Source organism: Aotus nancymaae, unplaced genomic scaffold (genome assembly GCF_030222135.1).
Source record: "Aotus nancymaae isolate 86718 unplaced genomic scaffold, 86718_ANA_hifiasm-v0.15.2.pri h1tg000030l, whole genome shotgun sequence".
NCBI lineage: Eukaryota > Metazoa > Chordata > Mammalia > Primates > Aotidae > Aotus > Aotus nancymaae.
The window spans coordinates 10,873,421-10,888,224 of record NW_026988443.1 but is presented as its reverse complement, the minus strand read 5'-3'; the positions used below and the strand labels follow the sequence as shown (position 1 = coordinate 10,888,224).

The window sequence follows — 14,804 nt, the reverse complement described above, 5'->3', positions numbered from 1 at the left end:
AAGACATTTTGCAGTGATAAACTCCCAAGAAGAAGGACAATTTTCCTTCGTTGTGTTATAACTGATACATATCATCCCTGCAAATGAGAGATAATGTCATCAAAATAATTTTAAAATGATTACATAAAACAGAATTTACTTGGCAGCAACCAACAGACAAAAGTCTTCACATCTTCAAAGATAATCTATAAATCCAAAGGAGTACTATTATTAAAATTCAGTAAGTTCTTAGTTATGCAGAACAGTATGGGAAGAGGTATTCTATTTAACTGAATATTCTGATTAAGAGCATATTTCTACCCACATACATAATTGTACCAATTTTCTAGGAATAAAAACTTTCAGAATTGCTTTTTAAAAATATTTAAGTATATTCTGAAGGTTCTTCAAGATCAGTAGGCACATTAAATATCAGTACCTTGTAAGTGCCTCCACAAATATTTTTTAAGTCCCACTATATGGGTAGTTGTGTAATACTACCGATAAGATTTTTTTTTAAATTGTTTTTTCAAGACAGGGTCTCCTTATGTATGTCTCTCAGGCTGAACCTCCAGGGCTCAAGTGATCCTCTGCCTCAGCCTAATGAGTAGCAGGTACTACAGGCGTGCACCAACTTGCCTGACTAGTTGTGGGGAGTTTTTGTATTTTGTTGTAGAGACAGGGTTTTGCCATGTTGCCCAGGCTAGTCTTGAACTCCTGGCTCAAAGCAATCAGCCTGCTTTAGCCTCCCAAAGTGCTAGGATTACAGGTCTGAGCCACACCATCTCAGTCAGTACTGATAAGATTTCTGACTGGGTGGCTAGATAAACCAACTTTTAAAAACACATGCACCACTACTCAAAAATATTTTAAAAGTGACTTTAAGATCACATGCAAATTTTGAATGTTTTTGGAAGTCTGCTGTTCTTAGTTACAGAGCACATGATTCTTTTTTCTTTTTTATAGTTTATAAAATTTAGTGGATTATATCAAGATAAAGTTACTTTTCAAAATCATATGACATTATTTTGAAATTTCAAAATGTAGATGTACAATTTCACATCTTTTTATCACTGAGTATGATTTTCAATTTACTACATTGATTAAATTACTTAATGTTAGAAATTTGAAAATGTCGGCATGGAGTTATGTGAATCATATTATATAAATCTCAGGCTATAAATAGTCTTGCATGTAGAACAGGTAATTTTTAAAAAAAGCGTCAGGTTAAATACTGCTTCTAAAACTGAAAATGTGCCTTTAAAACATCAAATATTAAATGAAAACTAAGAAATTCAATCACTTGCTAGGCTATTGGTCCTTGGAAAAATCCAGATTTTTGAGTTTCTAGTATCCACTCTGATGTCTGAGGCTACTTTTATACAAGTTCAGAAGAGAACAGGAGAGAAACTTAGGTAATTTCAAGATGTTTCTCCATTAGCACGCTGCTGGAAGAGAATTGTAAAAGTGGGTAATCCCTCAACTTGAGGAGCAAGGGCAATAATACCACTCCTAGTGTGGGATGATTGTTTTAACTTTTATAAAACATTTACAATAAAGTGAGGAACAAAAATGTAGTTACCCAGATGGAAAAGCATTCCATGCTTATGGTTAGGAAGAAACAATATCATGAAAATGACCATACTGCCCAAAGTAATTTATAGATTCAATGCTATCCTTATCAAGCTACCATTGACCTTCTTCACAGAACTAGAAAAAACCATCTTAAACTTCATATGGAACCAAAAAAGAGCCCACATAGACAAGACAATCTTAAGCAAAAAGAAAAAAGCTGGAGGCATCGTGCTACCTGAATTTAAACTATACTATAAGACTACAGTAATCAAAACAGCAAGGTACTGGTACCAAAACAGAGATATAGACAAATGGAACAGAACAGAGGCCGCAGAAGTAATGCCACACACCTACAACCATCTGATCTTTGACACATCTGACAAAAACAAGCAATGGGGAAAGGATTCCCTGTTTAATAAATGGTGTTGGGAAAACTGGCTAGCCATGTGCAGAAAGCTGAAACTGGACCCATTCCTTACACCTTATACAAAAATTAACTCCAGATGGATTAAAGATTTAAGTATAAGACCTAACACCATAAAAATCCGAAAGAAAACCTAGGCAAAACCATTCAGGACATAGACATAGGCAAGGACTTCATGGCTAAAACACCAAAAGCAATGGCAACAAAAGCCAAAATAGACAAATGGGATCTAATTAAACTTAAGAGCTTCCACACAGCAAAAGAAACAATCATTAGAGTGAACTGGCAACCAACAGAATGGGAAAAAATTTTTACAAGCTACCCATCTGATGAAGGGCTAATATCCAGAATCTACAAAGAACTAAAACAAATTTACAAGAAAAAAACAAACAACTTCATCAAAAAGTGGGTGAAGAATACAAACAGGCACTTTTCAAAAGAAAACATTTATGTCACCAGCAAACATATGAAAAAATGGTCACCATCACTGGTCATTAGAGAAATGCAAATTAAAACCACATTGAGATACCATCTTATGCCAGTTAGAATGGCGATCCTTAAAAAATCTGGAGACAACAGATGCTGGAGAGGATGTGGAGAAATAGGACTGCTTTTATACTGTTGGTGGGAGTGTGAATTAGTGCAACCATTATGGAAGACAGTGTGGTGATTCCTCAAGGATCTAGAAATAGAGATACCATTTGACCCAGCAATCCCATTACTGGATATATACCCAAAGGATTATAAATAGTTCTATTATAAAGACACACATACACGTATGTTCATTTTGGCATGGTTTACAACAGCAAAGACTTGGAACCAACCCAGATGACCATCAAGGATAGACTTGATAAAGAAAATGTGGCACGTATACACCATGGAATACTATGCAGCCATAAAAAAGGATGAGTTCATGTCCTTTGCAGGGACGTGGATGAATCTGTAAACCATCATTCTCAGCAAACTGACACAAGAACAGAAAACCAAACACTGCATGTTCTTACTCATAAGTGGGTGTTGAACAATGAGAACACATGGACACAGGGAGAGGAACATCACACACTGGGGTTCTGTTGGGTAGGGGGCTAGGGGAGCGATAGCAGGGGGTGGGGAGGTTGGGGAGGGATGATAACATTAGGAGAAATACCTAATGTAGGTGAAGGGGGGATGGAGGCAGCAAACCACAAAGGCATGTGTATACCTATATAACAATCCTGCATGATCTGCACATGTACCACAGAACTTAAAGTATAATAAAAAAAAATGTGGTTACCTTGTTCTTTCTACAACCATCCTGTGGAAAGGTTAAATTATAAACCTAATATTCTGAGACCTTAAAAGATGTCTGGCAGCTTTCCCCTTTCTTGGCTACTTTACTACATCCACGCCTAACATATTCCTGGACTTACTCTAGAATAGAGAGATTGATATTAATGTGTGGTTGCTGGCAGCAGCCTCATTCTTATGTAACCACACCTGGTCGAAGTAGCATACCAGACCAAGGTTAAATTACAAGTCCCCTGAGGAAAGTGGATGTGATCTCTGTGCTTGGCTCAGTTCAGAATTATATGTGTGTGGTGTTTCATAAATATTAGATGATGGTGATGATGGTGAACACAAAGGCCAAATGCCAACCGCTCCAGACTTCACTGGGGATTTCTAACAGGAAGTTGAGGGATGTTAACAGGCTAGTTACATCATTTCCATAGTTGCAACTTTCTTCTAAATGAGTCCAAAGAGGAAGGAAGAATTTATCTGCAAACTCGGGATCACCCTCCAAAGTAGCCTGGGATAGAGACAATGCATTAAAAATCAGTGAAGAAGGGTTAGAGACCAATTAAGTAACAGGCAGAGGAACTGAGCACTTAGAAACGCAGCGTTTCTAGCTGTGTCTACTGGCACTGGGATTCAGGATTCTGTTTGCTCTGCTGTAATAGCCTGTTATCAAAATTATAGAGTCAAACCAAGTTCTGTACACAAGAAAGGCACAACTACTCCAGCTTTTGGGTGGCAGTTTCTTGGTATTTCTATCTTCCTTTTCCTGAATGCTGGCAACACTGACTCTCCTGCTTGGCCTCAGTTTTGGCTGAGACAGGCTTGAAAAATACTGTGAGGCAGCCTGCTTTAAAGCAATCAAGGCTGTCAACCTTGGCTAATTATTAGAATCACTTGAGGAGCTTTAAAAATATTCATCTCTGGGCCCCACCTCTAAAGAGTCTTATTTAACATATTAGGAGTGAGACTCAAGTGTTAGTATTCCTAAAGAGCTCTCCCAGTGATTCCAAATTGCAGCCAGAGCTGAGAACAACTGCAATAGTCAGCAATATGTGTTCTCTATATTGCTTTACATTCCATTGAACTGATTACTGTTCATGTGTTTTTCTTTTTTTTTTTCTTTTGTTTGCTGTTTTTTCCTGCCTGTAGTTTTCAAAGATGAACAAAAGAATTTTCCTTGCTCTAAGGCAGGACAAGACATGACAAGAGCTGGCTAACATCGGCAGGGCATGCCTGGTTTTGTATGAAGTATGCATAAGAGCAAACATTCTGATTCATTAAGGCAGTGAGAGCCATTTTTAAACTATGAGTATACTGTTTTATTCCCCAGTGTCTTTAATTCTCTTTACAAATGTATCAGAACAAAATAAAATTGCTATGTGCTTTTTTTTACTAAAGAAACAGAATTAAAGAACTTTAGAATTTTAGATAGTAGCTCCATCATTCAAAAAAATGCTACCCTTGGACATCAAGAATAGGATAGATATCAGGAACTGGGAAGGGGAGGTAAAGAGAGGTTGTTTATGGATATAAACATGCAGTTACATTGAAGAAATAATCCTAATGTTTGATAGTAGACTAGGGTGATCATATGTAGCAATACTATTATGTACATTGCAAAGTAACTGGAAGAGAAGACTGGAAATGATAACAACACCCAAAAATGAGAAACATGCATACATGCATGGTGATGGATATCCCAGATTACCCTGGCTTGGTTATTACTCATTCCATGCATGTAACAAACACTCAGATGTACTCCATAAACATGTAAAATATCATGTATCAATAAAAAACAAAGAACTCTAAAAAAAAAAAAAAAAAAAAATGCTACCCTTATGTAAAACTGCTTAATTTCACTATCTGAACCTGTTTCTTTACAGTTAAATGTGTTTCCTAAAAAGCACTTCATTTTTTTGCATAATGGAAAGACCAGGTGTAAAATTATAAGAAAAACAGATTTTGAACTTCTCTCCTCAACTTTTTAAAAAGAAAAATGTATCTCCTGAGGGCTTTCTTGATTTATTCTAGGATTTTTAAAAAATCATTCTTAACAGCAATAACAACAATGATAAAGTTCCTACTCCTTGAAATTTATTCACCAAATAAGCAACACCTTTTAAAATCTACTCATTAGAACTCTATCCCACACCCTCCCCATCATATATATGTAAGTCCATATAAATCCAAATCTCAAAAAGCTGATATACAAACCACTCAGAACATTTTTCATGCAATATCTGTTTTAATTCAGCAGTAAAAGGCAGCACATGATCAGAAATATGTAGGGTTGTGAAAGAGCTCGCCAGGAAATGACAGCTGTTGCACAGGGTATCAGCAACTGTGTACAGCATGACAAGGCTTTCAGTCCTCCAGGGAGGGTCTTGACTTCTCAGTGCCCACTTCAGGAATACATGGTTAACTGTAGCCATTCTTTGAGAGACATTTGAATCAGTCCATCTGTATCTCTATCCAGCGACTTGAAGGCACGAAACATAGCATCCAGGCGGACCAAACAGCTGATGAAATTGTTAAAATCCATATCTCCATCCTCATTAGCATACCGGCGGACAATCATTTGGTAAAGTTGTTCATTTAGCTTGAAGCCTGCTGCCTGCAGAGCTCCCCGCAGCTGAGAATTTCCCAATGACCCAGAATGGTCCCTGTCATACTGCTTATAAACACACTGCCATTTCTTGATGTTGTTCCACAGATACTTAAATTCTTCAAAGCCCAGCTTCCCAGTCGTGTCATTGTCCATGACAGCCACAATGCTCCGGCAGGTGTCGAGACTAAAACCATCAGTCTTCAGATCCTTGTGCTTAGAAAGGACTTTGTTGAGAATATTCATCAGGTCAGTGGCACCCACCTCCATGTCTGGTCCAGCCAGCTGTGCAAATTGCTGCCGAAATCGCCTAACTTCCTCACTTTCTGAGGCTTCTACATTGGTGAAATGCTGCTGAGTAGGAGGAGGTGGTTCTGGAGTATACTGAGCTGCTGCAGCCTCACTGATAAAATTCACAATTCCTCCAACTATCCCTCCAATATTTCCTCCTCCTCCTCCTCCTCCTCTTCTCTGCCCACCTCCTCCAAAGAGGCCTCCAAGAGCTTCTCCAAGACCTTGATCTGCTCCTTCCAATACAGCCTTTGCAAGAAACATGCTTTCAGTTTAACAAGCAAGTGTGAAAGCTGCTGAAATCTTGGAGATGGTATGAAAAAAGATGAAATGGAGTTCAAGTCGTTTACATGTGGAAGAACTGGCTTTTCTTTACCTGCTGACACTGCACCACGCCTCATGATGTGATGTTTCACATCCTACTGAAGATACTGAGTTCCATGAGGTCCTAGCACCTGCCATATTTTACAAGGCCTCAATAAAACTGTTTTCACTCTTTCAGATATTCATAAATTATACTATGTATGACACCTTAGGATAATAGTTTCAAAGAAAAAATATTAAACTATGCATTTTTATGTCACTGATTTCTTAGTCCTCTGTCTTAGCACCTAAAAAATGTGTGCATTTTCCTAACAGGAAGAAGGTAAATGACTCAAGAAAATAAAAAATTTCTTTTCCAGGAAATACTTATTGTTAGGATAGAATTGAAGAAATCTGGAGCACTGGAAGAATATTTATCTAATCCTCTTCCCTTAGCGAACAGTCTCAAAATCCAATAGTCTTAAGAAAAACTTAGAAAAGAGATTTTTTAAATGCAAAGCCCTGAGTTCCCATTCCCAGAGATTCTGATTCCATAGGTCTGCTGTGGGGTCTGTGACTGACACTGCTAAAATCTTTTTTGAAGTCTAATATTCATATAGAAAAAAGTATAATATAAATCATAAATGGATAGCTCAAAGAATTTCACAGACTGAACATCCATGTTAGAGCATCCAGATCAAGAGATAGAACATCACCAGCATCATGGAAGCCTCTTCATACTTCTTTCCAGTTACTTCCCTCTTCTAAGGATAGCCACTGTCCTGACATCTAACACCATAGATTTATTTTAGCAGTTTAAATAAATTAAATCAGACAGTACAGACTCTTTTGTGTCTTCCTTTTTCACTGTAAAAATTTTAAACATATTAAAATTATGATAAAGTATACATACAATAAAATGTGCTATTGTAACCATTTTTAAATATATAGTTCAGTAGCATTAAGTATATTTGCATTATGCAACCATCACCACCATCTATCTTCAGTACTTTTTTCATCTGGCAAACTGGAACTGTACCCTTTAACTCTCATTCTTCCCTTCCCCCACCTCTGGTATCATCACTCTACTTTCTATCTCTATGACTTGTCTACTCTGTATACCTTATACAAGTGGAATAATACAGTATTTGTTCTTTTGTGACTTGCTTATTTAAATTAGCGTAATTTCTTCAAGATTCATCCATGTTGTAGCATCTGTCAGAATTCCCTTCCTTTCTAATGATGAATAATATTGTATTGTATGAATATACCCAGTTTGTTTTTCCATTATCCCATTGGTGGATACTTGGGTTTTTAAGCTATTGTGAATAATGGTGCTATGAACACGGGTATACAGATCTTTGTTTGAATCTTTGCTTTCAATTCTTTTGGGTATATACCAAGAAGTAGAATTGCTGAATCATATGATAATTCTATTTTTATATTTTTAAGGAACTACCATATTGACTGTACCACTTACATCCCCACCAGCAATACACAAGAGTTCCAATTACTCCATATCCTTGCCAACACTTGTTATTTTCTCTTTTAGTGTTGTTTTGTTTTCTAATAATAATCATCCTAATGAGTGTAAAGTGGTATAACACTGTGGTTTTGATTTGCATTTCCCTAATGATTAATGATGTTGAACATCTTTTAATGTATTAATATTTACTGGTCAAAGAAGATCTTTGGGAAAATGTCTATTTAAATCTTTTGGCCATTTTAAAATCTGGTTACTTGTGGAGTTTGTATTGTTGTTGAGTTGCAGGAGTTCATTAAACATTCTACATATTAATCCCTTATCAGATATATAATTTGTAAAAGTTTTCTTTCATTCTGTAGGTTACCTTTCCACTCTGTTGTTAGCGTCATCTGATGCACAAAAGTTTAAAATTTGTATGTGGTTCAATTTATCTATTTTTCTTTAGCTATTTTTTCTTTTGGTGTAATATTCAAGAAATCATTGGGAAATCCAATGTCATGAAGCTTTTCCACTGTTTTCATCGAAGAGTTTTATAGTTTCAGCTCTTATGTTTAGATCTTTGATCCATTTTGAATTAACTTTTGTGTATGTGTAAGGTAAGGGTCCAACTTCATTCTTTTACATGTGGATATATAATTTTCCCAGCACCATTTGTTGAAAAGATTGTCCTTGACCAAGAATGGCCAAGACCACTCTTGTTGATAATCATTTGACCTTATACAGAAGAGTTTATTTATGGGTTCTCTATTCTATTCCATTGGCTTATATGTCTTTATTGAAACAAGTGCTGCACTGTTTTTATTACTGTAGGTTGGTAGTAAGGTTTGAAATGAGGAATTGTCATGATAAAAACACACAACAAACAAAGTTTTTAACTTCTTTTTTCTTTTTCAAGATTGTTTTGGCTATTCAGGGTTCCTTGAATTTGAATGTCAGGATAGATTTTAGGATGAATTCTTGAATCCATCTACGGATTTTAGGATGGAATCTTCTATTTTCATAAAAAAAAGTTGGGACTTTGCAAAGGATTGCTTTAACTCTGTAGATCACTGTGAGGAGTACTGACTCTTAATATTGTCTTCTAATCCATAAACATGGAATATCTTTCTACTTATTTGTCTCTTCTTTCATTTCTTTTAGCAGTGCTTTGTAGTTTTCAGTGTACAAGTCTTTAGCTTCCTTCATTAAGTCTATTCCTGAGTATTTTATTCTTTTTTTATGCCATTGTAATGGAATTGTTTTCTTAGTTTCCTTTTCAGGATTGTTCATTGTTGGTGTATAAAATGCAACTGGTTTTTGTGTGTTGACTTTATATCCTGTAACATTGCTAAGCCCCTTAATTAGTTCTGTTTTTTGTATGTGTGTGTGTTGGGAGGGGGGTGGGATCTGTAGGGTTTTCTGAGACTAAGATCATATCATTTCTTAACAGAGATAGTTTTACTTCTTCCTTTCCAATTCATATGCCTCTTATTTCTTTTTCTTGCCTAACTGTTTTGGTGATGATTTCCAGTACCATGTTGAGTAGAAGCATGAGAGTGGGCATCCTAGTCATATTCCTGATCTTAGAGGAAAAGCTTTCATTCTTTCATCACCGAACATAATGTTAGCTATGAACTTTTCACATATGGTATTTATGTGTTTATTATGTTGGGATACTTTCCTTCTAGTTTGTTGTGTGTTTTTATCATAGAAGAGTAGCGAATTTTGTCAAATGCATTTTCTGCAACCATTGAGATGATCACGTAATTTTTCCCCTTCATTCTGAGAATATGCTGTGTTTCATTAATTGATTTTCATATATTGAACATCTTGCATTCCAAGAATAAATCCCACTTGATCATGGTATATAATACTTTTAATGTGCTACTGAATTCTGTTTGCTACTATTTTGTTGATGATTTCTGCATCCATATTCATATGACATATTGGTCTATAGTTTTCTTCTCTCTTAGTGTCTTTATCTGACTTTGGCCTCAGAGAATGAATCATAAAGTATTCCCTGTTCTTTAATTATCTGGAAAAATTTGAAAACAACTGGTGTTAGTTCTTCTTTCAATGTTGGGTAGAATTTTCCAGTGAAGCCAACTTGTCCTGGGTTTTTCTTTTTTGGGAGGTTTTTGGTTACTGATTCAATATATTTGCTAGTTATAGGTCTATTTATATGTTTTCCTTCTTCATGATTCAGTCTTGATAGATTGTGTGTTTCCAGGAATTTGACAATTTCATCTAGCTTATGCAATCTGTTGGCATACAGTTGTTCATAGTACTCACTCATCATCCTTTTTATTTCTGTGAAATTGGCAGCAATGTCTTCTCTTTCACTTCTGGTTTTATGTGTCTGGCTTTTTCCCCCTCAACATTATATTTTTGAGATTTGATTTTACATTTTTAATAAGCATCTTCAGAAGTCAGTCTGTAACAGGTAGTCCCAGAAGATACTTTGAGAAATCCTACCTTGAAGTAGTGGTTACAAGTCAGAGTACAAGTCCAGAGGTTGCTGAAAGTTCTATTGGTGAACTTGAGGAAAAGTGGTTAGGACTTAATAATTAAGTCATTATATCACTTAGCATTTGGGGTCTCAATTTCAAATGCAAATGATAACAATATTATCTCCCTTGCTTACTTCTAATGATTCAATGTGATTTATTACGTATCAGGACTTGGGCTCAGTGGTTAGGTTACAAAGGTGAATAAAGCAGGATGGCTATGCTCAAGAATCAAGGAAACCGGTATAATTATAATCTGAAGTCTATGTTTACATTTCTACTATTAATACTAATCTATTATATTTGTATATAATATGGTTTAGTGTTTAGGTTTCATTGAATTCCTCTGAAAGATACAAATGTATTTCAGATAAGGTAAGAAAAACTCAAGAAAAGTTAAGCTACTATCCAAGGTCATGCAGCAAATACATTGTCCTGCGATATCAAACTAGTATGGGCACCCAAAAAGGGATCAATGAATTCTAATGAGGCAAAGGAAAGGAGAACATTTACCTATAGAAGATATAATGTGTAGACCTGACCAGAGGCTGAGTCAGAGTTCTCAAAATAGATAAGGGATATAAAAGGACAGTATAGCAAAAATACAGAGGTGCTAAAGGTTATAAGGTATTCAAGAGATGGTGAATAGTATGATGCGATAAGACTCCATTGCTAGGAGTGTTGAGAGCTAAAGAGAGATCAATAAGATGGAATCAGTTTGGAAAGGGCTTTGAACTGCTATGTGGCAGAGTCTCTCTTACTAATAACTATAAAACTACTGAGAGCTTAAATGTAAAGAAAAAAAAGAGATGTGAAATTACTTTGGAAATTACTTAACTCTAGAATTAAATAATGATTATTCTAGCTTTTACTAGGGAGGGAATAGTAGCCAGGCAACATTGCTCTGTCCAGGACATGGGAGTAATGTCCTGTCCTCTGCCACACCGAATGGTTTGTGTAAAACTTTGCAACGACTGATTTTATTTCTAATGGGCACAATGAAATGGCCTCTGTGAACACCAAAAGCCAAATGTCTTCTTTAACCACTCAGAAAAAGTATCACAAAAGAACTGTCTTCCTTTTAGGACAGATTTAAACCCATTCATATAAGCTCCTCTCAGAGAAAATCACATGGACTTTGTTTTTATAATATTGCAAATTAACTTGATAATATCGACTGCCATATAAAATGTGCCTCCTTGTGCCCGTCTGAAGTGTTTTTTTTTTTCTCCCTGTGGTTTAAATCCAATTCTTCTCATTTATTTTCTGTGAAGATGGAAGGCATTTGGCCAACAGTTTCTCATAAGCCATCACAAAATAAAAGGCTAGTATTAGATTAACAAGGTTTTTCTCCTCTGGATGATTTAATCCCCTATGGCTACTTATTAGAACATTAATAGCAACCTTAATTGCTGTCTATGGGAACTCTACCATCCATATCTGCAAAAAAAAAATTGTAGTATAGAGAGAAGCCACACCTGATGGATAATTTAGTCCCAATTTGGAGAACAAAGTTATGGAACTTAAAAAGTATACAACGACACACAATGTTATTAAAAACATTATTTAAAATAGTTCAAAAGTGGAAGCAACCTAAATGTTCACCAACGTGAATGGATAAGCAAAATATGATATATTCACATAGAAGAATACTATTCAGCAATAAAATGATGACTGATACATGCTACAAGATAGATAAACCTTAAAACATTATGCTAAGTGAAAGAAGCCAGACACAAAGACATATATTATATGATTCCATTTCTACAAAATGTCCAGAAAAGGCAAATTTATAGAGATAGAAAGTTGATTAGTGGTTGCCTAGGGCCAGGACATAAGTAGTGGCAAGAATTAATAGTTAATTACATAAAAATCTTACTGGGGTGATGGAAATGTTCTAAAATCGCTTTAAAGTTGATAACTGCACAAGTTGGTAAATTTACAAAAAAAATACTGAATTGTATACCTGGGTGAATTATATGATATGTGAAATATGCCTCAAAAGAATTTTTTTTAAATCAATAGTAACAGTTTGTAGTAAAAAAAAAATACCAAACTAGGAATTCTAGTGTCAGTCCTGCAATTAACCAGCTGTGTGGCCTTGAGCATGTAACTTCCTCTCTTGAGCTGGCAATCTTCTGCAAAATGAAGATAGGCAATTTGATACCAAAAGTGTATTTAGCTCTACAATTCTGTGAATCTAGATTTGTGACAGGATTATCATTCTTGTACTGAGTTTAGTTTCCTTCTGGCGCCTAAACCTTTTAATGCTATATATTAATTTAATTTAATCTTTCTTTATCTGGGTTTGGTTCTACAACTTTTAAAGACATGCTCACTTACACTTATTCCCACTTTGACATATTGTCTGGTGACTGCAACCTATTAAGTATATTGCTCTCCAAAAAGAATTCCAAGGGGAACTAAATCATGTCTAAATAACACAGAAGGACTCACAACTCCCACTTTAGAGGAAGCCTTTCTGTCAAGTGGGGATTTCATCAAACTGCAACATGATCTGGACCAGATCTTCCCAATTTGTTGATAAGAATGTCATGTTCCATGAAATCAAAAGTCTTTCTAGAGTTCATATAGATGAAATCTATTTCGTTTTCCTTATCATCTTAGACTGTCACTCTGTCAGAGAGGGAAATTAAGTTGGTGTGACACAATTTTCTTTTACAAAGCCTTGTTCTTTACTTCCTTGTGCTCCTGGAGGAGGCCAGTAATTACTCCCTTGCTCTAGTTTAAGAAGTTACATTTTAATTTTACCGCTCCTTTCTGTTTCCTCTATGTATCCCCCAAGTATACTTGCATTGAGAAGCCGAAGTAAAGCATGTAATTCTCATGTCTAGATGGACATATTAGTTAACGATACTGAGACATAGAAAATACTATGATGGACTAAATAGAGGAGCTAAGTGAACCTGAGAATTGAATAGGGAAATACTCAGACATATAGGACCAAACATTCAAGACAACTTATACAACTGAATAGAAAAGTTTATGTGTCCCACCCAGAAAGTTATAGCCTCTTTTCTTTTTTTGGCAACTTATGTAAGTTGTAGAGTTGATTTCATACAGCAAATCCTGATTAACTGGAATTGGAATCAAAATGGTTCTTTTCATGTGAATATATATGCTGTATTACATATAAAACCTCAACTGGAAACTTAAAGGATAGAAGACTTTACTGTTCATTTCCAGTCATTTAACCCACCTAAGTGCTTTGTCCTAACTCTCAGCATGAGCAGAAAACCTGCACACTACAGCACCCTACCTTCTCTAACAGGAAGGGGCAGGCAAGGATGTTTGTTATTATTGGCACTTAAGATTTAACACTTGAACTAATACCAAGAACAAGAACAGGGCAGACAGGAAAAACTTGGAACGAAGAAACACATTCATTCCATATAATGTGAAACAGTAATAAAACATCTACAGAAGTTTACAATAGCCAAGAAGCCTGGATTGCCAAAGTGCTAAAATATATACAAACTTTTCCTGTCCAATATTTAAACAAAGTACATAGTAATGCCAGAAGAACCAAGTATTTGTTAGGAGGCAGAAATGGGAAAAATCATGATCTCTGTTAAATTCTTTACAGAATGGAAATCATAATCATCTATCTAAATTTTACTAAGGAATAATCTATTATTCACATAATGGTGTTGGTAAAAAGAGAAAGTGAGCTTATGCCAGACTACAGATGAGAATTAGAAATCAATTTCCTCACTCTTTTCCTCTCATCTGTGAAGATGAATGATATACCACTACTTACAACTATGGGAGGATAGTAACAAGAGCTAGACAGATTAGTTAAGAATAGTGATCCCTTTAAATTAGTGATCCCTTTAAATCAGATGTAGAATACCCAAAAATGAATAACAGTCACTATAAGCACTGATGTATAGTGACTTATAGTAATCCATGAATCCAGTTCTTAAACCTAGGAGCATGCTTTGTTTTCATCAGCTTAGGAAATACAGTAGAGACCAGTGAACTACAGCTGGTGGGCCAAATCCAATCTGGTGCCTGTTTTGTTAATTAAGTTTTATTGGGGCATAGTCATGCTGTTCATCTATGTATTTTTATGGCCATTTCTGCACTATAATAGTGGAGATGAATAGTTGTAACAGATACCATATTGTCTGCAAAGTCAAAAATATTTTCTATCTGGTCCTTTACAGAGAGAAAGTCTCCTGACTAAAATATAGCTTTGCTGCTAGTGAGTATGGTGACAGTGTTAGATAGAAAATTAAGATGAACACATCTTGAGATACAGTGTTGAAGAGATATGACCTGTTTGTGGTAGGAGGTAACAGGCAGATAATATGGTATATTGGCAAGCTTGCAACAAAAATTCTATGCTTACAGAAA

The 14,804-nt window shown here is 35.6% G+C and overlaps 2 protein-coding genes across 6 annotated transcripts in view; both read right to left on the bottom strand.

Annotated features, from left to right (window-relative positions):
- The window catches only part of LPCAT2 (lysophosphatidylcholine acyltransferase 2), a 118,729-nt gene that overhangs the window by 50,726 nt on the left and 53,199 nt on the right, over positions 1–14,804 (bottom strand). The gene's annotated exons all lie outside the window — the stretch shown is intronic.
- Positions 5,111–10,756, bottom strand: CAPNS2 (calpain small subunit 2). The gene has a single exon (XM_064383075.1). It carries the CDS (start codon positions 6,411–6,413, stop codon positions 5,658–5,660), a length of 756 nt encoding a protein of 251 aa, XP_064239145.1. The 5' UTR covers positions 6,414–10,756; the 3' UTR covers positions 5,111–5,657.